Source organism: Ailuropoda melanoleuca, chromosome 16, assembly GCF_002007445.2.
Source record: "Ailuropoda melanoleuca isolate Jingjing chromosome 16, ASM200744v2, whole genome shotgun sequence".
NCBI lineage: Eukaryota > Metazoa > Chordata > Mammalia > Carnivora > Ursidae > Ailuropoda > Ailuropoda melanoleuca.
In genome coordinates, this window is record NC_048233.1 from 72,467,374 (window position 1) to 72,488,731 (window position 21,358).

Below are 21,358 nucleotides of genomic sequence, written 5' to 3' on the forward strand. Positions count from 1 at the left end.
ATCCAGACCAAATAGTTAGTGTGTCAGTGCTCATGTCTGTTCTTCATCAGATATGCTGCTTCTAAGAACAGAGTTAAAGGACTGGGCTATTTTCCTGACTCATATTTCAGTTTCCAGGCATGGTATTTTGGAGCATATTGTGTTATTTTGCATTTATACCATTAAGCAGCTTTTGTTGGTATAATTTCCATTGATTAGGTTTTCTTTGGCCTGTGTTAGCAGGGGATTGTCAGTTGCCAATGACTTATTGAGTAAACTCGCTCCTGAGCACCTCGAATAGACTTCACAGTTTCATTGGTGATTAGCTTTCTCATACACCAGGAGTACCACTTGAGTAGTAGACATCCCAACCTTTGCCATGTTCTCTTTGGGTATGGTTATGCTTTTATCCGCAGCTTCCACTCAATTAAAACCCAGTTAAATAAATTAAATCAATAATTCATCCTGCCCTTGGGAAGACTCCTGTTATGTGAATAGCAGAGAAACACTGTGTGTCTCATTTTTAAGTTCAGATCCTCTTCTCAAGCCAGGCATAAGGAACACCAACTTTTTGTCAGGCATGGTTGTGGGAGCTGGGGGTGCAGCAGTGATTGAGTGAGATGAAGTCACCTTTTCCCGACTGGAGCTTATGACCTGGCACTTGCTTGTGCTGTGCCTTCTGACGGGAGTTTCCCTTCCTCCTCTGACTGGCCTGTAAGCTGTGCTAGATGCAGTATAATGTCTGCTGTAATCCTAGCCACTCGTTCTTGGCGGTTACTTTTCTTTGTTGCCAGGTATTGAAGTGTTCAATTACTGTTTCTTTACACACATCCATTCATCACCATTACCCCCCTTTTAAAAATATTTTTGGCCTATTTATAGATTGGAAGCCTAAGGATTCCCAAAGCATGCTTTCTGGATAATTAGTTTTACAGTTTCCAGCCATTAAGCATTAGCAGTGTTCTGGTGCCCAGAATGCCCCCCCATTCCATTTCCCCTCCAGGCAACTGAAGGTCTTCATTTTCTCATATAAAAACATTATTCACGGCAACCAAGGACTATTCCTTGGTAATATACCTGACGTCTGTTATAGGTTAATGAGTGGATGGATAATACAACTACCACACAGCCTTGAAGGCAACCATTTGGAACAAAATCTCGGTTTAAGAGGGAGACTGTCCATACTGAAGCTTTATCTTCTCAAGGCTTCTTACAGTTTATTTTGATGAATATGGTGAAAGCACAGGCCATGAAATACTAAAAATGTGGTACCGTCCCTTTATCTGCCAGTAGCAAGGGAATCTTCGCTATACCTGTGGTGGCTGATTTAATAAAAATGTAGACTTCCTAAGTAAGAAAATTCACCTGGGATCTTGAAACAAAGTTGGCCGAGGAAACAGATTTGGGAGGAAATATAAAGATGTCAGTACCATACCTCTGGCTTTTGACTCTAATAAGTCTTGGCTTCCTGCATTATCTAAACTGACTGAGTTTGATACAATTGTATATCCCTTCAGTTCTGGCTTTTGTTTAAGATGGGAAAATTGGAGGTTAGTGTATTGGAAATGATCCTCACACGTTACCGAATACTGTTGAAAAACGGCTTTTTCCCCCCAGAACCTGTAGGTTCCATTCTTGGGTAAACAAGACCCAAGTTTAAACTTTTGGAAGGACTCATTCAGATTTCTTTAACAGATTCCAAAATCTAGGGCTCCATAAATCTAGCTAAACCAGAAGTACAGAAGCCTTTCTTTTGAGTTGACAGCCCTAGAAATGCATATTAGAGTACATCATCTCTATCTTATTATAATGATCCCTTTTCTGAAGGATTGAAAGGAAATGGTTTTTGCAAATCTGTGTCTACTTTTCTTTCTAAACTCGAGTGAGGGCTCTGAGAACATGACTCATGATTCATACAACTCAAGGTAAAAGCATAAATTAAAAAGTATAAATTACGTTAGTCTTCTGTGCGGAATTTGTAGGAGTCTGACTTTCTGTCAGGAAACTCTTAGGAACCTAACTAGTGTGCCACTATAGGCTGTAATTTTCACATCTGTCAACAAGACATTTGGAGTATGTTAGAGGTTGTGGGAGGGAACCTCTTTCAAAATCCGGTTCGTTTTAACCTATTAGAAGAGAAGCTAAATACCTGTTTGACTTGAGTCAAAGTTTCTCATTTGAAAGTGACGTGGAAGAATCATGAGATTTTTGTGTCCTTTATTTAGGTATGCAGTTTCGAGACAGAAGGTCAGCTCTTTTGTGTCCTTTATTTAGGTATGCAGTTTCGAGACAGAAGGTCAGCTCTTTGGGGTCACTTTTTGTTGTTGTTGTTGTTAACATCCGATTCACTCCTGCTGTTGTTTGTTGTGCTGTCTGGCACCTTCGGCAGATCTCTGTAGGTGCTGATCTTCTGAAGGCTGCCCCAGTTCTACACATGGCATTCCTCAGTTTCTCCCTGTGCTGAGATGGCAAGGAGGTCTTTGTTCCCTAAGAATGAGCACCCCTCTGATTCATGCAGTTGGCTCAGCTGGCTTCATGCAGGCATCATCCCTGGGATAAACGTGTCACCCCTCCAAGACGCCGATCCTTCTTCACTGTCTGCTAGTCCAAGCCAGTCAACTCCTGCCCATTCATTTTGATTTTAGAGTAAATTACTGTTTCCTTTAATGATAACAAGGCACTTGGTGGCCGAGTAAACTTGCCTGATCTTGCCATTCCATTCACCCCATTGCTTCTTTTGTTAATTCAATTAAAGACAGAGTGAATAGCGCCATATGTATCTTCTGGCCAATGTCAGGATATACTATCTCAAGACAAAAGTAAAGCTTACCAAATATACTTCAGTGGACACGTTTTTAGAAACCAAGAACCTTTTTTTATTCTTTCAAGCTGGGCTCATTAAAGTTTGTCTATACTCCTTGTCCCAGACCCAGTTGTACTTTCCAAAATGCATCGTGTCCCTGCTGTAAAGATTAGTCTGATTCTTTTCCCAGCTAGCTTTAATTCTATACTGAAAAACAAGCTGGAAAAGGAACTACAAAAGCCATTTGGCAGGCTGCTATTTCTCTGTCGGTTGCCATGGAAACAGTGATGGCTGAGTTGGGGGGATATTAGATAATAGCAGGAAGTTTGTGATGTGCTTGCTGAAGGTTTAGATGCCAGAAGCCTTGTTCTTCTAGCACATTACCCATGGATAAGCTCTGTCCTTCATCAACTGAATCCTGAAAATGTGAGGGGTTTCTGTCTACCTCAGGCTGCTGAGTTGAGGCAAGTTCAGTGTTTCTTAAGCAACTTCTCTCTCTAGCACCTTCTGAAGAATGTGAACCCTGTTCATAGGACCAGAAGAGATGGTTGTAAAACCACTTCCAATGGTGGAGGCTCTGAGAGCTCCCAGTGACTTGTAGTTCCTAGTACCTATCTTGCTTATTGTTTTTTTTGTCCATTACTGGGAAGGGTGGAGTATGAAGAGGTCAGTTTGATCACAAATACTGATTTTTTTTTCAGGACTTTAGAAGAAATGAGGATTATTAGAATCCAAAATGCTGTAATACTGACTAGCTTAAATTTGAAAGCTGGATAAACTACACAGGGCAGTAGTTCATGGAGTAGTGACTGAACCCCTACCTCAGCCAGTACCCCACTGCTGCTGGCCTAGTCATCCATATCTCCTAATCAGCCCCTCATCTGATTACAGCATCTGTTCTGAAAAGTTACAGGAAATACTGGAAAGAAATTGTTGATAACCTTTGTCTTTTTAATACATCCCTAAATGAAATCTAGAAAATCCATTTTTGTTTCCTCTTTCTGTCACTGATACTGGCAAAAAGCACCTATCCACCTCATTTATACTTCTTTTTTTTTTGTAAATGGGGTGATAAGTGGTAACTACTTTATGGGAGCAGAGTTGTTGCAATAATCAGTGAAGTTTTAAGCTGTTAAAAATTGTAGATGCCGGGGCGCCTGGGTGGCACAGCGGTTAAGCGTCTGCCTTCGGCTCAGGGCGTGATCCCGGCATTCAGGGGTCGAGCCCCACATCAGGCTCCTCCGCTATGAGCCTGCCTCTTCCTCTCCCACTCCCCCTGCTTGTGTTCCCTCTCTCGCTGGCTGTCTCTATCTCTGTCAAATAAATAAATAAAATCTTTTAAAAAAAATTATAAAAAAAAATTGTAGATGCCACAGTGACTTTTCAGATTTGAAAATTGGGAAAGGAAATGAATGGCAGTGAAGCCAAAATCCCAAGATTCCTTTGGCCTGTGAAATGGCATTCATTGAGGGAGTTGAAGGGAGACTCGGGGAGGGTGTAGTGGCCTGTGGACCAGGAATAGTTACTGAGTTTTTGAGCTGCTATCTCTAGGGCCATTTAGTGGTTTGGAGAATGTGAGTGCATGGGTGGGTAAATGAAAATGTATATGTTTGAGCCCATAAAGCTGAGTTCTGGTAGGACTTGAATTTCTTCAGACGTCAAATCCTGTGGGAGCTGGAATCCTCATTTGCTGCCTTGGGGCCTTGTCTCAGCTGGATCCGTGCCCTGACTGCCACTGGGAAGAATTAATTTTTGCCAAGGACAACCCAGTTTTGTAGTGGCACTGGTGGTCCTTTTAGTCTTGGAGGAGCAACCTTTTCCAAAGTGATTCATCAAATTTGCATGTGCCATGATTAGGAATGGGCTCTGCTTCCAAACTTGACTTTTTTAAATGGTGTCCCAGTGATAGAATTTTTTTTCTCCCCTTGCCATACTCCTAAGAACTATTCCTGAGCCTTCTGGTGATGTTCTCCTCTTTCCCAAGTGCTGTTTTCATGGTAGATGACTGCTTGGCTGGGGCAGAAGAGGGCTTAGTGGGTTTGAGGACGGAGAAGGAGGCCCTACACCAGAGTAGAGTGAGCCATTGCAGGTGATGAGATGGGGAGAGTGGACAGGGGCCAGATCACGCAGGGGCTCGTGAGCCTCAGGAAGGAGCAGATTTTAAGTACATTACGAAGCACTGACGTGTGTGAAGCAGAAGAGTGACATGATCTGATGGATAATTTTGCAAAGTCAGTTGCTGCTGGGTGGAGCCTGGACTAGAAAGGAGCAAGAGTGGGAGCTAAGAGACCAATTAAGAGCTTGTTATACCTCGTGCATACCTGGGACTAAGGCAGAGAAGGACAAAGGTGAACAGATTCAATGACATGAGCTCAGAGGAGCAGGGATTTTTCGGAGAGGCATGGGAATATGGTCTGGAAGTGTTAGTGTGGCGTACCTCCTGGCTGTCTGGATGTGGAAGGCACGATCACTTTCCGTATGAGAGGGCCGCAGGGATTTAGAATCCTGGAGAGAGCAAGGTTTCAGTTAGGACATGCAAGTCAAGGGAACCTTCAGAGCACGTGAGGTTGGGGATTTAGGGGGTGTTTGCTCATCACTGAATGGGAGTTCCGGAGGACACAGTGGAAGGGTGCAGGGGGGAGAGACTGGAGGGAATTATGTGTGATCAGGTCATTCCAGGAACGGTTTGGGAATGAATTATGTGGTTTCAATGGATGACTGAAGAACCCTGCACTTTTGCTGGGGGCTGGGGTCAGCTGAATGTCGGACATGGAGAGCATTTGTTTTTGGTGCAGCAGTCTTGGTGGAAGCTCTTTCAGGATAGCAATTCCTTTAAGTTACATTTCTTGGAACTACATTACCAAGAATGGAACCATTATTACATTAAACCTTCTGGTTTCAAATGCACATTCAGTGTTGCTAGAAGGACTATAACAGTGAGGGTAAAGCCATGTTTATTTTTGCTGAAATTCAGTAACTTCTTGTGCCCACGCTGCCACCGGTGCTATGTTGACAACAAGTCTGAATAATAGACACTGTCAACAGTATTTTGCTCTGTTTGCCTTTCCACATGTTTTCATCCAGAAGGAAAGGCAGGAGTTCTCATGCTAGTCTGGTCACCAGTGCTGTTTTCAGTACCTACGGAGAGAGCCACTGTTGCATTGAACAACTGCCCAGACCTTCCAAGCAAGACCTTGGCGAGGTCCTGACTTACTGAACTGTTGAGATCACTGGGCATCCCTGGTATACAATGATCGATTGCCCGTACCAGTCCCTCCTGCTTACTTAGTGTCCTCACTCATCTCATCAGAACCTTCCATGCCAAATCAGTGCCAAATATCAGGAAAGAGTTGGATAAAAACCCAAAGATTTGTATGTGGCAGATGAGCTTAAACCTGTTTTGAACAGATAACCTCAGTGATTTCAAATCTATATTTTTCCAGCCAGCCTTTTACTTTAGCAGATCTCATTTCAGAAACAGCCGCTTCTCCTTTCAAAGTAATGTATTTCAGATCAATATTGAGGTTACCATCATTTAAAGTGTGGTTCGAGTCAGCAGGATAATAACTAGAGATGACATTGTGGGGTCCTAGCTTTAATCTCTTTCTGTATTTTCCATAACTAATATATTTTGTTTATGTCAGATTAAAAAAACATGTTACCATTATGAAGAGTAAGTCCAGCTGTGTTCTTGTATTGGCACTATAGGAACAACTTTGCAGTCCAACTATAGCCGCAAGCTTAGATGATCTATGAAGCAGTCTAGAAGAAGCCAGCCAGGTTCTCAAGGGCAAGTGAACTCCACAATCTGATTGTAAAAACAAGCTGAAAAGAAATCTTTAAAAAAGCAGGTTGGGAGGGGCTCCTGGGTGGCTCAGTCGGTTAAGCATCCGACTCTTGATTTTGGTTCAGGTCATGATCTCAGGGTCGTGAGATTGACCCGTGTTAGGCTCCGTGCTCAGTGGGGAGTCTGCTTGGAGAGTCTCTCTCTGTGCTTCTCCCCCCCCACCCCCCATGCACGTGCATGTGCACTCTCTCTGTCTCCCTCTCAAATAAATAAATCTTTTTTTAAAAAGCAGAGAGGGAGACGTTATTGGCATCATCATAGTTGGGAGGTAGGGCAAGTAAAGGGACAGCTGGCCCTCAGCAGGTTACGTAGCTGTAGCATGGGCTAATATTCAGTTTTCAGTGATCATTTCAGTCTGCAAAAAGCCTTGATCAAAATGTCAAGCAGCTCTACCATATATCTGATCGTTGGACCAGCGAGGTTGGGAAATCCCTTTATATCTGTTACCATCTTGAGAAAACCCTTTGCTTGACTCTGCAGACGTTCGTACTAACATCTGGGGTGGTTTTTCTTTGCTTGCTTTTGAGGCACAAATTCTGGAATAAGTTTTCTGTGTTTGCAGTTTCCCTCTCCTTACAAATGACCTCACTCTTGACGCGCCTGCTCTGCAGACCCATCCCCACCCCTTTGCTCATATATAGATGCCATTGTCTGGAAGAGCCTTTTCTCGATCGTCATTCTGTTCTTCCTTGTAATACTGGTCCCCGTATCCATCACCTCTCTGCTTGAAACTCAGCCATCTCTTAGCTGCCTTTTCTTTTTCCTGTTGGCTGGAATACTGTGTTATTTTAGCTACTTTCACACTTTTCTCATTGCTATTTCCCTGCCTCCTTTAAGGACTTTTCCTTTATATTAACCCCTACAATATGGACATTCAAGATTGTCTTTGAATCTATTATCTTTGTTTAAGTTAGTTTTTAGGAGATTATAAGCTGACCATAGATTATAAATGCCATATGGACAAGGTCCATTTCTGTCTTATTATGCCCGCATCATTTAGCACTCTGTGTGTGCGTGTGTATGTGTGTGTATTTTGGTTGAATAAGTTAATAAACATGATTTCATTTGTTCTTATGGCTTCAACTGTTCCTTCTTAAGGTGGAGTGACTTCTGAATCTCTTATCTCAAGCCTTGACTTTTATCTCAAGTTCAAGTCATCACATGTTCACAGGACATTTCCACTTATTTATTTATTTGGGGAGGGGAGGGAGACCTCCACTTACAACAGCATATGTGACTTCTGACCTGAAACTATAAAATCAGATTTATTATTGTTCTTTCAGAAAACTCCACAATTTCACCTGCTGATAAGTCCATTTATGTTCATGATAACACTCTTGGTCAGGTTCACACGTAAGTTATTTTTATTTTTAAAAAATTTTTTAAAGATTTATTTATTTCAGTGGGGGAGGGGGCAGAGAGAGAATTCCAGGCAGACTCCCCGCTGAGCATAGAGCCCAACGCGGGGCTTGATCTCATGACCCGGAGATCATGACCTGAGCCGAAATCAAGAGTCAGATACTCAACTGACTGAGCCACCCAGGCACCCCACATGTAAGTTATTTTTAGTTCTTCCCTGTTCTCTTAATTATTTCAATTCCCATATCTTCTTAATTTGTTCTTGAAATGTCTGAAGAATTCATCCCTCTCCTAGTGACCATCTTTATCCCAAGCTCTATTTACCACATGTCTAAAATACTAAAGTGTCTTTAATGCCCATCTTTTCTGTCTCAACTCTATCTGATACCCAGATGCCAGATATTTTCAGGAACAGGTTGCTATCTCTCTGTCTCCTCTCTCCTCTGTCCCACAAATACTAATTGACCATTTACTATGTGTCAGATGCTTTGCTCAACTCTGAGGAGATAGCTGTGAACATGGCAAATATGGGGCCCACCCTCATGGAGGTCTTAGGAGCTGGACAGTAATCAAATGAACAGAGAGAAGTAATTACAACTTGTAGTTAGAGCTCTGAGTTTGGGTTTTATTCTGGGTTCAATAGGAATAAATGAGGTTATGACATGATCTGGTTTATACGTTGAAAAGGTCACTCAGGCTGCTTGTGAGGAATAGTTTGAGGAGAGGCAAAAGTAGGAGACTAAATAGAGGGTGGGAGACCCAGTGGTAGACGGCTGGTTTGGACTAAGGTGGGGGTGGGAATGAAGAGAAGTGGATGAACTTGAGGTGTGTTTTTGAGGGTGCACCAATAGAAGTTGCCAGTAATAGTTTAGATACGAAGGTAAGAATCAAGAAAGACTTTTAGGTTTCTGCCTGGAGCAGTTGTTGGATGGAGGTGCTGTTTACTCAGAAGGAGGAGGACCAGGGATTTTTGCCTCCGGTTGTGGTCTTGTTTAAGGAGGATTTGTAGATGGAAACCAGAGTTCCTTACATGCTAGGTTGGAGATGCCTGAGACTTCCAAGGGGAAGTAGGCCACTGGCTATGCAGGTCTGCAATTCAGATGACAGACCTGTGCTAGAAACATCATTTGGGAATTGTCAGAATCACAGCAGGAAAATGATGGCGATAAATAACAGATGTGTAGTGCTGACTCTGTGCCTGGCCCTGCTCGAAGTGCTTTATGTTCAGCCCTCCAATAATCCCATGAAGTCGATACTGCTATTATCCCCGTTGTACGGACGATGTGGCTGAAGCACACTGTTAAATCACTTACGCAGTATGACTTCGATAACTGTGTTGAATTGAGTTAGAACTGATAATGTGGTAAATGGAAAGCGATGGAGTCCCACATCATCATTCAGAGCAAGAGAATAGCTAAAGAGGAGCAGAGAGCCAAGATTGAGCTCACTGCTTTCATCACTTTGTTTTCCAACTAGAAGCCTTTATTTGCTCCTACTGGAACAAAAGATAAAATGTCAGCTTCTTAGTCAGACTGTCAAATCTTTACATACTCTATGCCCAACCTACTTTGGTGTCTTGCTGTTCCCTGTGTGATTGCACCATTCCATGAGATCATCTCTCTGCCCTCCCTTACACTCGCTCTCCACCTTCTCATTAACTTAAGTCCTCTCTAGGATTCAAGGACCCACTGTAGCCTTGAAGCCTTCCATGATGCCTCCAGTGCAGAAACTAATCATAGTTGCTGCATATCAAGTGCTTCCTGAGAGCTCAGGAAATGAGAAACAGGTAGCAGGCTCCTACTTTGTTCTTTCTGCTCATTTGTGTTTTGTTTTCATCAACATCTTCTTAGTAAAATGATGGAATTTTTTTTTTAAAGATTTTATTTATTTATTCGACAGAGATAGGAGACAGCCAGAGAGAGAGGGAACACAAGCAGAGGGAGTGGGAGAGGAAGAAGCAGGCTCATAGCTGAAGAGCCTGATGTGGGGCTCGATCCCATAACGCCAGGATCATGCCCTGAGCCGAAGGCAGACGCTTAACCGCTATGCCACCCGGGCGCCCCAAAATGATGGAAATTTTTAAAATAAGTAGCTCATCTACTTTTCAGAGGATCAGAGATGACTTGGAAAATCAAATGTCTCACTGTAAATTGAAATCATTAATTTGGAAGTATATTTTGCTCTGAATGGCCTTTTCTGGGTGAGTTGAGTCACTGAGATTAAGAATACATACTTGAAATTGTATATGTGTCCTAAGCTTTCTGTCAGGCATTACTGTATGAAATGGCAAAGCAGGATGAGAGATGCTCAGCAGACTACGACTGGCCTTGATTGGGAGCTTCCAGGCCAGATAGGATGACAAGACGTGGGCATAAAAGGAGTCATATGATGGGTCCATCAGCAGCACAGTTGGGCAGCTCTTGAAGTGAGTCTGGTCCTCAGACTTGTTTATACTACTTGGCGTTTTTAAAGAAATTCGATTACTTGCCAAAATTTATAACTCAGGAGATTTAACATAAGAATGCCATTTATCAGCTTCCCTGGAAAACCCAGAAAATCAGACAACCCTGAGGGAACAGTGAGCTGGAGCTTCACCTGTCTGCAGGCCCCATGCTCTCTGGTTCTTCATAGCCCCCACTCCCCACTGCATTGCATCCTGCCTGCACTCCTCATTTATGCTACTTGCTGGTATTTGCGACCCTTATGGTTCAGTTAGGGTGCCATGTAATTAGGACAGGAAATGTTACGGGATTTCAGAAGGAATAGAGATCACTTTGGAGAACACAGTATACTGGAAAAAATAGAAGCTTTAGAGCTAGGCAGATCTAAGTCCAAATACTAGCCCTGCCTTCTTCCTGCCAGCCTCTGCCTTAGAGATGTGCTTTCCCTGCAGCTCCCTTTGCTCTCTTAGAGTTGTAGTGAGCATTAGCAATGACGTACATATAGTTCCTAATGTGCCTGGCACCTGTGCAGCACACACTGTGGTTGATCCTGTCCAAAAAGTCTGGCAGGATGCCTTGGTTTAAGTATTTGGAAATTGTTATAAAAAGAACCCTCGGTGGGGGGGTGCAGGGGGAGCCAAATTCCAGGTAGATTAAAGAATTAAATCTTAAAAAATGTAAACTTTTTTTTTTTGTTAACCAAAAAGGAAATGCAGTTGAATATTTAACTTCCCCCAGGATGAGAAAAGACTTTCTAAGCATAAAAACTGTGGAGGAGAACCAAAGAAAGGTCAGAGTTGACTCTAAAAGTTCTTGAGCTACTCTGTGTTAAATATCAACATAGTTAAAGGACAAAGAGAAATGAGAAAAGTATTTGCAGAAAGCATGACAAAGGGTAAATATCTCACTATCTATGGTTACAGATCAATAAGAAAAATCCTAACATCCTGTAGAACAATGGAAAAGAACGTGAACAGAGAGTTCACAACAGAATAGATGCAAACAGCAAATAGGCATGGGAAAAAATGTTGAACTGGGTTAGTAATTAAAGAACTCTCTGAATAATGAATTGTTACTTTTCCCCTAAATTTTTTTTTCATCATTGTCAGTTGGTAATGTTCAGTATTGGTGTTGTGATCAGAAGATAGGTACTGTAGTAGTTTCCTGATGGAATTATGAATTGCCGCAGCCTTCTTAAGAAATCAGTTTGGTAGTATAAGTCAAACTGCTTTAAAGTTCATATCCTTGGATCTAGTAATTCCATTTTTGAGAATATATCCTTAGAAAAATACTCAGAAATGTTTTGGTAAGGATCTACTTGTAGTAGTCTTTCTTTCTTTCTTTCTTTCTTTCTTTCTTTCTTTCTTTCTTTTTTCTTTCTCTTCCTTTCTTCTCTCTCTCTCTCTCTTTTTTTTTTAGCGATACTGATGTATTAAAATCTCAGTGTCCAGCAGTGTGTACCTCGTTGCTATATTCTTAGCATTAGCACAGTGCCTGATATACACAGCGGTCAAAAAATATTTGTGAGTTTAAAGAAGGAAAGATATGTTCATAAAAGGAATATTATATAACCCCATTTCTGAAATACCGTACATTTGAGACATAAAAACATTCTCACAATATAATGTTCAAAATGTAAAGTACTTGATTATATATACAGAATGTTTCCTGTACATGCATTGCATGAATTCTGGATAATAGGGTTATATTTTCTTGGTGCTCTTCCCCATTCAGCACATATTTATTGATGTGTGTGATAGGCGCCGAGCATATTTCAAAAGGGCAAGACAACATAGTTCTCTGTTCATGGAGTTTATCAGAGAGGAGAAAGCCAGGCATCAAACCAGTAATTTCCATGTGTCATTTACTTTAGTGAACTCATGTCACTTTTATTCTGTAGAGAGAAAAACTCTGCTGCTGCTGATTTTCAAGCATCGATTGTTGTTTATATTGTCTAAAGCACCTTTTTAGGACAAGAAAGGAGCGATTACATGAAAAATCTACATAGAGCTTGTAAAACTTGAAGTTACCTTTCCAATGCAAAGAAACATGTTTAGGTTTCCTGTCTGTTGGATGGTTAGTAATGACAGAATGACAAATACACCCAGATTTTTTCCCCCTAAATACTGTTTTTCTAAAGGAAACTGAATAGGCTTGTGTTGGGAGGCAGAGGTGGGAGTATAAGAACTTTGGGAAGGCCCAGTGCGCCTTGGGAATCATAATCGCGTGTTCAAATGAACTGGCTGTGCTTCGGGAGGAGGGGAGAGTGTTGATCAGAATTAACATAAAAGTATGTATTTTTTGCTTTTTTCATCTACTTGTGAAATTTTGTGTGGAAAACCAAATCATCAACAACAAAACCCACCCTGTAGACTGATAGCGACCCTAAAAAGCCTCTTTTTTTTTAAGTAAGCTCTGTGCCCAATGTGGGGCTTGAACTCATAGCCCTGAGATCAAGAGTCACATGCTCAACTGACTGAGCCAGCCAGGCGCCCCTAAAATGCCTCTTTTAATTGGGATCATGGATGGAAAATTTTATCCTAAGCCATGGTTTTTTTAGGGTTGTGTTTTGTTTTGTTTTGTTTTGAAGAAAGACCTGAGTAAATCAAAAGGGTCACAGAGCTGTGTTTTGGTAACTTAACCATGCTTAATGGCTGTGAATGCACTCCTCTAAACAGTCTGACCCTTGCTTCCAGCGTTGCTTATCCATTTATCAATTTGAGTCTTTATGCACAGCCACGTGAACTCCGCTGGCCTTTTATCTCCTTCCAAAGTGGAAAAAGTCTCTGTGTATCTTGGTTAAGTTAAAGGGTGGCTCTTGGTCTGTTGGCATTCTGTCCTCAAGAGAAGAAGGACACATTTGTGAGCTCTGTGTTGCCTTAGTAGAATCCCTTGCCCTCTTTTCTGTCTCGTCTGCAGATTAGGAATGCGCTTTCTGAGTCAAGGGTGTTGGAAGGGACAAATAGCAAGCAGCAAAGTGATGACACCACCTCACGCAGTGGGTGCCCTGGGTATCGCTGTCTCCTTTGGGACTGACCAAGAGTAGCTCTATCCCAAATGAAAGATCTCCCTCTTGGGCTTTTAGGTACAGCTAAAGGTTATATTGGATGTAGTATGTTTAAAAGCAACCTGAGGCTTTCTCTCATTTGAAATATTCAGATCGTAGGAGCATTAAGTGAAACATGGCTCTGTGGAACATTACTTTCCATCAGGGCTGATAGTTCCCGTTTGCATGTGGAATTCTCTCTTGGTTGCTGGCTCTACTCCCACCGGGTGTTTCCAGGCAGAATTACAGTGCTCACCCCTTCTCTTCCACTGGCCTTGGTGCCCCCTCCTCCCCAGGAATGTTTTTACTCTTTGAAGAGATCTTCATCTCAGGATTGGCTTCATGTCTGGGCAGCGCCTTTCCTCCCTACTTCATTTTGCAGCCCTGTCCTTGTGTCTGTGCTTGAGTTACTCCCTGGGTGTGCAGTATGCAGAAGGCGGCAGGAGAATGTCTGCTCCTTGCTATGTTGAACCTTGATCTGACAACTGACTTTACAGCTTAAATCAAGGAGCCTTGAGCCCTATAATCTCATGGACAATGCACTCCCTTCTGGTACCTTTTCTTTTCTTTTTTTTTTTAAAGATTTTATTTATTTATTTGACAGATAGAGACAGCCAGCGAGAGAGGGAACACAAGCAGGGGGAGTGGGAGAGAAAGAAGCAGGCTCATAACGGAGGAGCCTGATGTGGGGCTCGATCCCATAACGCCAGGATCACGCCCTGAGCCGAAGGCAGACGCTTAACCGCTGTGCCACCCAGGCGCCCCTGGTACCTTTTCTCCAGTAGGAAATCCATCTCTTCTAGTTGGAGTCCTTCTTTTCAGAGAGCCACCTTTTTCTTCTCTGAGATGCAGCTGGGCCACCCGAGGGCAGGGTCACCTTCCCACTACTCTCTGATTGGCTGAGGGGCCAGAGGTTAATGCTTCAGCGCTTACTTGCTGCTGGAAAAGAAAAGGTGGCAGGCACAATTAAAATCAATCACCGAAACCAAAAATTATTTCAAACATTGCTTTTATCTTCTGCCTGTACAAGTTAGGACTGCGCTCCACAAAGTCACTGCCAAGGGTTGGGACCTGGAACTTAAACTGTTTATGCAAGTTCATTATGGTTTTGATTTTGATTTTCCTGAAGGAAATCACTGTAAATAGTTATGTTCTCAGAAGCACCCCTACAATAATAAACATAAACACAGTATTGCAGGGCAATCAATCCTGCAGTAACCCAAATGCAGTCCCTTGCATCAGAAGTGAAGTAAATGAACGGGTGGGTCTGCCCAGAATGGAAGTAGAAAAATCAGGAAGCTCGGGTCTCAACTCTTGACCAACTCTTTGAACGCACCCCTTTGTCAGCTGTGAAGGAGGAGTGACTCCCATTTTTGGGCTGTTTTGCAGGCCGTGCCTGGACATGAATTGAGTTCTCTGGAAGAAAGGGGCAGTGTCAATACAAAGCATTTCTGTCTGAAGTGATGAGTTGTGATCTATGCTCCGAGGCTTAAACAGCCAGTCTCAGTTTGCAACACTGTTCTGGTCAAGCCAGAGCTCCCTTCTTTAAGAAGATCTTGCTGTTGACTGTTCTGGAAAGAAACAAGAATTTATCTCCGAGACACCAGAGGAGCTATAGGAAGTGTCGTAACCAGTTTTAACATAGGCATTGATTAGTGAATTAGCATAAATTGTAAAAAGGCGATGAGAACTCACCACACCATGTCTTGTTTAAAAGCCCATTTTTTCCCACACTGACTATGGCAAAACACAGAGCACAGCATAAAGCAGATGTAAAGAGTTCTTGTGTAAATGACTTAATTTCTTCACATGCCAGAATGGACTCTTCTGCACTGTAGCTGCTGCTAGTGGTAGTATCTGGCACTTACACTTCCTATGTGCCAGTCTCCAAGTGACGTACGCAGATCACAACAGTGGAGGCTCACGCAGCCCTATGTCCTGTCGTCACCCCCATTTTTCAGATGAGTAAATTAAGGTACAGAGTGGTGCCACAACTTGCCTAAGGCCAGACGGCTGCCGTGGACAGAGCCAGTAGATGAACCCCTACAGTCTAGCTGAGGAGAGGTTTGCATTTCTCGACCACTGTCAGGTTCCGTGGCATCTTGGTCACACAAGCAAAAAATGTAGTGCAATGAATGCTGTTTTCTAGGAAGAGAATGGAGACTACACGTATGTGGAGAGAGTGAAGATCCCCTTGGATCATGGGACCTTGTTAATCATGGAAGGAGCAACACAAGCTGACTGGCAGGTGAGAATGTGCAAGGATTTCGGATTCACATGGAGGCGGTGCCCTGATGGCATATGATTATTCATTTCTGTAGTAAATATGGGGAAAGGCAAGTTGCTTTTATCATGAGCGAGAGGCGGTACAGTGACATCATTTTCAAGGAGTTTTGATTCTGACGATCAGAATGGACCTCTGCAGTAGTGGCATCCAATAGAACTTTCTGTGACACTGGAAATACTCTGCATCTAAGTCCTCATGTAGTAGCCACTGGACACACACGAATATTATTGATCTTTTGAAATGTGGCTAGTGTGTTGAAGGACTGAATTTTTAATTTGATTTCAATTCATTTCAGGAGCTCCAGGTAGCCAGTGGCTGGCATACCTGGTGGCACAGCTTCTTGCCTTAGGCTGGGCTCTTTTAAAGCCAGGTCACCTTTAAGGTGTGCAAGTTCATGGAAGAATGCTTAGCATGGGAGCAGAATCTCATGCCTGCCTTTGGTCTCAGTCATTTATGTGTTGTCTTACGAGATTTGGGAAAATGGCAGGAGGCTGTGAGGAAGAACAACAATTAGAAAAGATAAAAACGGTACCTCACCGTGAGGGCGCTGGCTTATCCGAGTGGTGGGGACTGGGAGGGATTTGCTTCAGAGAAGAAAACCTTTTTCCACAAGACTTCAAAGAGTTTATTGATGCTCATTCGGGGTTGAGGGGGGATGAAGTCAAAATATGTCCGTGCCCTCATAAATGTGTTTATGTCAGAGTTATTTATATTTCCGTTTAGCATCGAGTGCCCAAAGAGTACCACTCTAGAGAACCGAGAATAAACCTGACCTTTCGGACAGTTTATCCAGACCCTGGAGGGGCGCACTGGTGATGTGAAATCTTTGAGAGGGAAGCTGGGCTGAGACTGAGCAAACCTTCTGCCGTGAAGAAACTTCCAGAGGCTGGTCCAGCTGATCTCATGGGGTGGCTGCTTGGAAGACAAGGGTGGGGATTTGCTTCCCAGCCTCGGAGTTCTATTAAATGACAGTGAGCAGTTCATGTTCATACTATGTTTACTGCGGGAACAGTACTCCCTCATCACATCTTGAAATCACGTATCTTCTTCAGGCAAATTAAAACCTGCTGTGGCTGTGCTCACAGGTGATTTTGTCCGTAAGCATTTTCTCTCCTGCCCTCCCTGCTTCATTTGAGGCTGTGTGAATGGGCTTTGCCTACAGGGTAAATGTGCACGTGTTTGTTCCTTGTGACTTCGGGAAGTAGGATATAAATATGTGTCAGTGACTCTGGAGCCCTCCGCAGGCAGACAGCTGCCAAAACCCAAACAGAAGTGGCTTCACAGAGCCTCGTGGAAGTCCGCCTTGACTCCTCAACATCTTGGCTTGCGTGCTTTCGTGATGGAATGCTGCATATTCTGGGAGCACTTTATTTAACCGAGTCTCCTTCCTGGGACAGACCTAGACAGGTTACAGGCCACTGAATAAAGAGTGGAGGCCATATCCTGTAACCCAGCCATCTTCAGGCAGCCGCCTGGATGCTTGTAATACGAGAGAAAACTGCCCCCACAGAGGGAGAAGTCTTTGAGTGATGTCATGAGAAATTTAGGCTGAAGAGCAACAAATGTCCTGCTAGTGACAGCTGTCCCACATAGATAGGTTTCCCCTAGAGAATGACTTGAGTCATTTAAACCCGGGCCAGAGAGAAGCAGGAACAGTCCTCTGGGGATGGGCTCAGTCACCTAATAGTTGTCTTTGCTTTAAGTTCCAGGAGCCCTGTGACGAAAGCTTTCTTCTGACTCTCTTAGACATAAGTTCCCGAGATTCAGCGGTTAGTCCATGATGTCATCAGGGTTCCCAAAACAGAACACAGTGGCTGCCCTTTCTTGCATCATAAAATCACGTCTTCTTGACCTCTTGACTTAGGAGCACCGTGCCAGATTGATTCCAAACCAAGATAGGGAAAACTTGAGAGAAAGAGAATGGAATCAGATGGGTGAAAACAGGGCAAGAGAGTTAGCGTTTCCATAGCTGCCTGCTGGGAGAATGTACAGAGCCTTCTTTTGATCTTGTTTCCATTCCATGCTAGAAGACGGATGGCCTCGGGGATGGTAAAGTGCCAAAAACTGGCCAGGCTCTTCCCTAGAACTCAGATGCAACACAAGGCCTGTCGGGCTCTGCTTTCTGACAGGCTTTCTGGCTTCTCACATTGGGGTTCCCCCACTCCCCCACACACTTAAAAACATTTTTTTTCATGTGGATAGCTCCTTTCTGTAACAAATACTAAAAAAATCTGAGCATCACACCAAGCCTTTCAGTGAAGGTGATGCAAATCACCATAAAAGTCAAATAAAACCTCTAATTCCTAGCTGTTTTCCTATTAAACAAAACCTGGCCAGGGTGGTACAGCCAGCTTCCATTGTGAGTTTGATGCATGACTTTGGGAAATTCCTCTTCCACTCCCACGGACGAAAGAACTGGCAGATGGTTCCCGGACTTACGGCATCCCTCCTAATGTAGGGTCATGGCCTCCCCTTATGTCAGCTGCACATTTGATCTCCTCACTCATCGCTTCCATGGCTGTCGGGGAACGGGATTCCTACTCAACAGCCAACGGCCCGAGCCTCCGCCTGGGTGTCTTCAGCTGAGAGCAGCAGTCTTAGCTTTTGTTTCTTGCCGGCCAGTGCTAGAACTACCCTCCCCACCTTTTTTAGCCACTAAGATAATGCCCCTTTTGAAATGACAAGCAGGCACTTCCCACAGAGTTAGAGCACAGGGTCGAGGACTGCACAGGAACGGTTGGAACCTGGCCAAGGGTGCTCCGTGACTGCGCCAGCCTGTAGCTGAGTTTTACTGGCCGGACATCTTCACTAGGAGTTAGGGGCCGAGCTGCTTCGCCAACATTACTTGTAAAGCAGAAGAAGCAAATATAACAATGTAGCATGAAGAAAAACAGCTCTAGTTTTTTTGCTGCCCTTTTTTTGAGCTTTAATCACCTGCTAGGTACTGTCCTGGAAGCTTTTTCTACATAATCCCTCATCCTCCCTCACAGCCGTGTAGGAAAGAGATGCTCTTCCCATTGTAGCCAGCAGGCAGCTGAGCCCCCCGGGAAGGGGTGAGTGATTTAATAGGACTTCGAAGCAGCAGAACCAGAATTCAAACCACAGGTGAATCCTTAAACTGCGTGCTTTTCCCTCTGCCGTGATGAATGTCGGCAGAATAGTTTACCGGGCCTCTCTGAGAGCCTGAACCTCCGTGCTTGCTCCTGCGGAGCTGGCCGTCCAGCTCAGCCTGGGAACCCACGGGCAGAGCTGCCTCCCAGGCCTCCTGGTTTGTCCTCTGGCTTTCCTGTGTGTGAGGGCAGGCGTCTGCGTCTCTCTTCCTGATCAACATTAGCTCCTAGTCAGAAACCGTGCTGCCAACTGGACTCATAATTGGCCATTTAACTAAGGAAGCTCATTTTGGGGGGAGAGAATCCAGTTTCTGGCAAGTTAGATTAATACTCATCCAACCTTCCAGTGACCCAGAACAGTGTTTCCTGATCGTATCCCAGCAAACACTCTGAGGTGGATGCATGGTCCCTTCCTCTCTTCGTGCTTACCTGTGAGTACATCTGGGGGCTCTGAATGACGCCCAAACTCAGCGTCAGGCTTCTTCGTGATACTTAACAACAGTACTACTGTGGTCAACAGACACCCCAAAGAAACGGGTCGGGTTGTACACCGAAAGTGTCTTGCCAACAGGCAGCTTGCCTTAGAACAGCGCGCACCCAGCCTCAGATCGTACCCTCCGTATTGAAATCATGATCTGCATTGCTGGCTAAACCACTAACTCCAGTGGCATGGACCGTTGCTGATAAGTTTGGAGCTCGTGCAGGCTCATGAACCTGACATTTCCTTGTGGCATTCACTCTGTGTGGCCTCCGTGGCTGATACGACCTTGCCCTAGTGTGTGGCAGGTCCGCCTGGACAGGGTCAGCGAGTGGCCCCGTCTCCTGAATTGTGTCATGGCAACCCCAACAGAGTGAAGTGGGTCCTGCGCTGAGCAGAACGCTCCAGTTGGAGGACTGTAGAGAAATCCTTGACACAGGATGGGTCCCTGCCCTGCTGGGAATATTTCTTCCTTGAGTTCTGGCAGCTTTTACTTGGCTGCAGAATATCCAAGACCCACTTTGCCTTTTCTGGTCATAAACACTTGTAAAGTGTTGAATCTGAAGTCTTGATTGCTTTATTTTTCTGAACAATGCTTTTGAAAAAGCCGAATGTTTCCATAGTGATGCATTCTGTTTGTTTAAATCTTTACTTATACATGGTTCCACCCACTCGCTCTCCTCCGAAGGACCTAGTCAACAACTATCCCCCCCCTCCCCATTTTCTCTTTGGAAAGAACCCTCATGGGAGGCCCCAGCCAGTTTTGTGCTGCTGGAATCCAGTCTTAGATATGGTGATTCCTGTGTCTGAGCGTCAACAGGGAAATGACGTTGCTGTTTATTTATTAGAGTGGAACACAGACTAAGGGTGCCTTTTCCAGCTGGCTTAGTAGTGCTGCGCCAATTTACAAGTGCCTTTCCAGCCTGTGAACAGAGCCCCCTGTTGGGCTGGGCTATTTTTTAGTGTTAAAGCTGAGCGAGGGGCCTAGTGTCGGAGAGCAGTAGAGGAAGGCAGGGTAAGTGAGGTGGGACATTTGTAGCCAGCATTACCGAGTAGATTGCTTTCTCAAGTGAGCCAGCTGCATGCCGACCGAGGTTTGTGTGACAGTGTTGTCATTACAGTGATGTCAGTGCTGTCACCCACACCCAACCCTCACATTTCCTGAACACCAGGGACAGTCCCTTTTCTCATGGGGCCTCCAGAAGTGTGGGCATGCTCAGGCAGGATCCTGGCCTCTGACCCCACTAGCTTTTAACCCTGGACACAAATTATAGGTTTCTGGATGGGAAGGAAAGGTGAAAGCCACAAGGGAGTTTACAGAGTGCTGTGTTGGGCCTGGGGGTGCCTGGGTGGCTCCGCTGGTTAAGCATCCAGCTCTTGGTTTCCGCGCAGGTCATGATCTCGTGGCTCATGAGATCAGTCTCCGCACTGGGCTTGGCACTCAGCGCAGAGTCTGCTTGAGTGTCTCCCTCTGCCCCCACTCTTGAGCTTGGGTGTGCACATGAGCGTGCTTTCTCTCTAAAATACATAACCCTTAAAACAAAAACCACTGTTTTGGGCCTATTACATCCCTAATCTGACTTCTCCCTAAAAGTGACCCTAATGCGGTCATTGTTTTGTTTTTTAATCAGGTGGAGGAACATGTACCTAGAAAATGATCAGATTCTGAAATCTGGTGTCCTAGGGTGGGCTGGAAGAGGCCTGCAGGGCTGCTTGTCAGCGGGCCTTCTGTGCTGTCTTTGCTCTTTCCCCAGCCCTGGCCCCAGGCATGGGGGACAGCTGCAGCCAGTGTCTCCTGGGGCTGGAGGGACTGCTTTCTTGGTCCCTTCACCAGAAGCAGCATAGAGACACCAATCTGAGCCTGGGAGCCTGGGAGCTTTTCCCCTGGGGCAGGAGGCAAGAAGAAGTGGGCTCTGGAGGGGCTGTGTGATCAGGTTGCACTTAGCCACCCACTGCAGGAAGGGCCTGCCGAGCAGCCCATGTGATGATCCAGACGCCTCCTAAAAAG

At 44.4% G+C, this 21,358-nt stretch overlaps 1 protein-coding gene across 6 annotated transcripts in view; it reads left to right on the plus strand.

Annotated features, from left to right (window-relative positions):
- Positions 1 to 16,845, plus strand: part of ALKBH3 (alkB homolog 3, alpha-ketoglutarate dependent dioxygenase) — a 34,195-nt gene extending 17,350 nt beyond the window's left edge. For all 6 annotated transcript variants that reach the window (XM_019809914.2, XM_019809912.2, XM_011237239.3 and 3 more), the window contains 2 exons: positions 15,625 to 15,723; positions 16,486 to 16,845. In XM_019809914.2, coding sequence (XP_019665473.1) covers positions 15,625 to 15,723; positions 16,486 to 16,578 — 192 coding nt within the window. In that variant the 3' untranslated portion in view covers positions 16,579 to 16,845. The remainder of the gene's footprint in view (positions 1 to 15,624; positions 15,724 to 16,485) is intronic.
- The last annotated feature ends 4,513 nt before the right edge of the window (positions 16,846 to 21,358 follow it).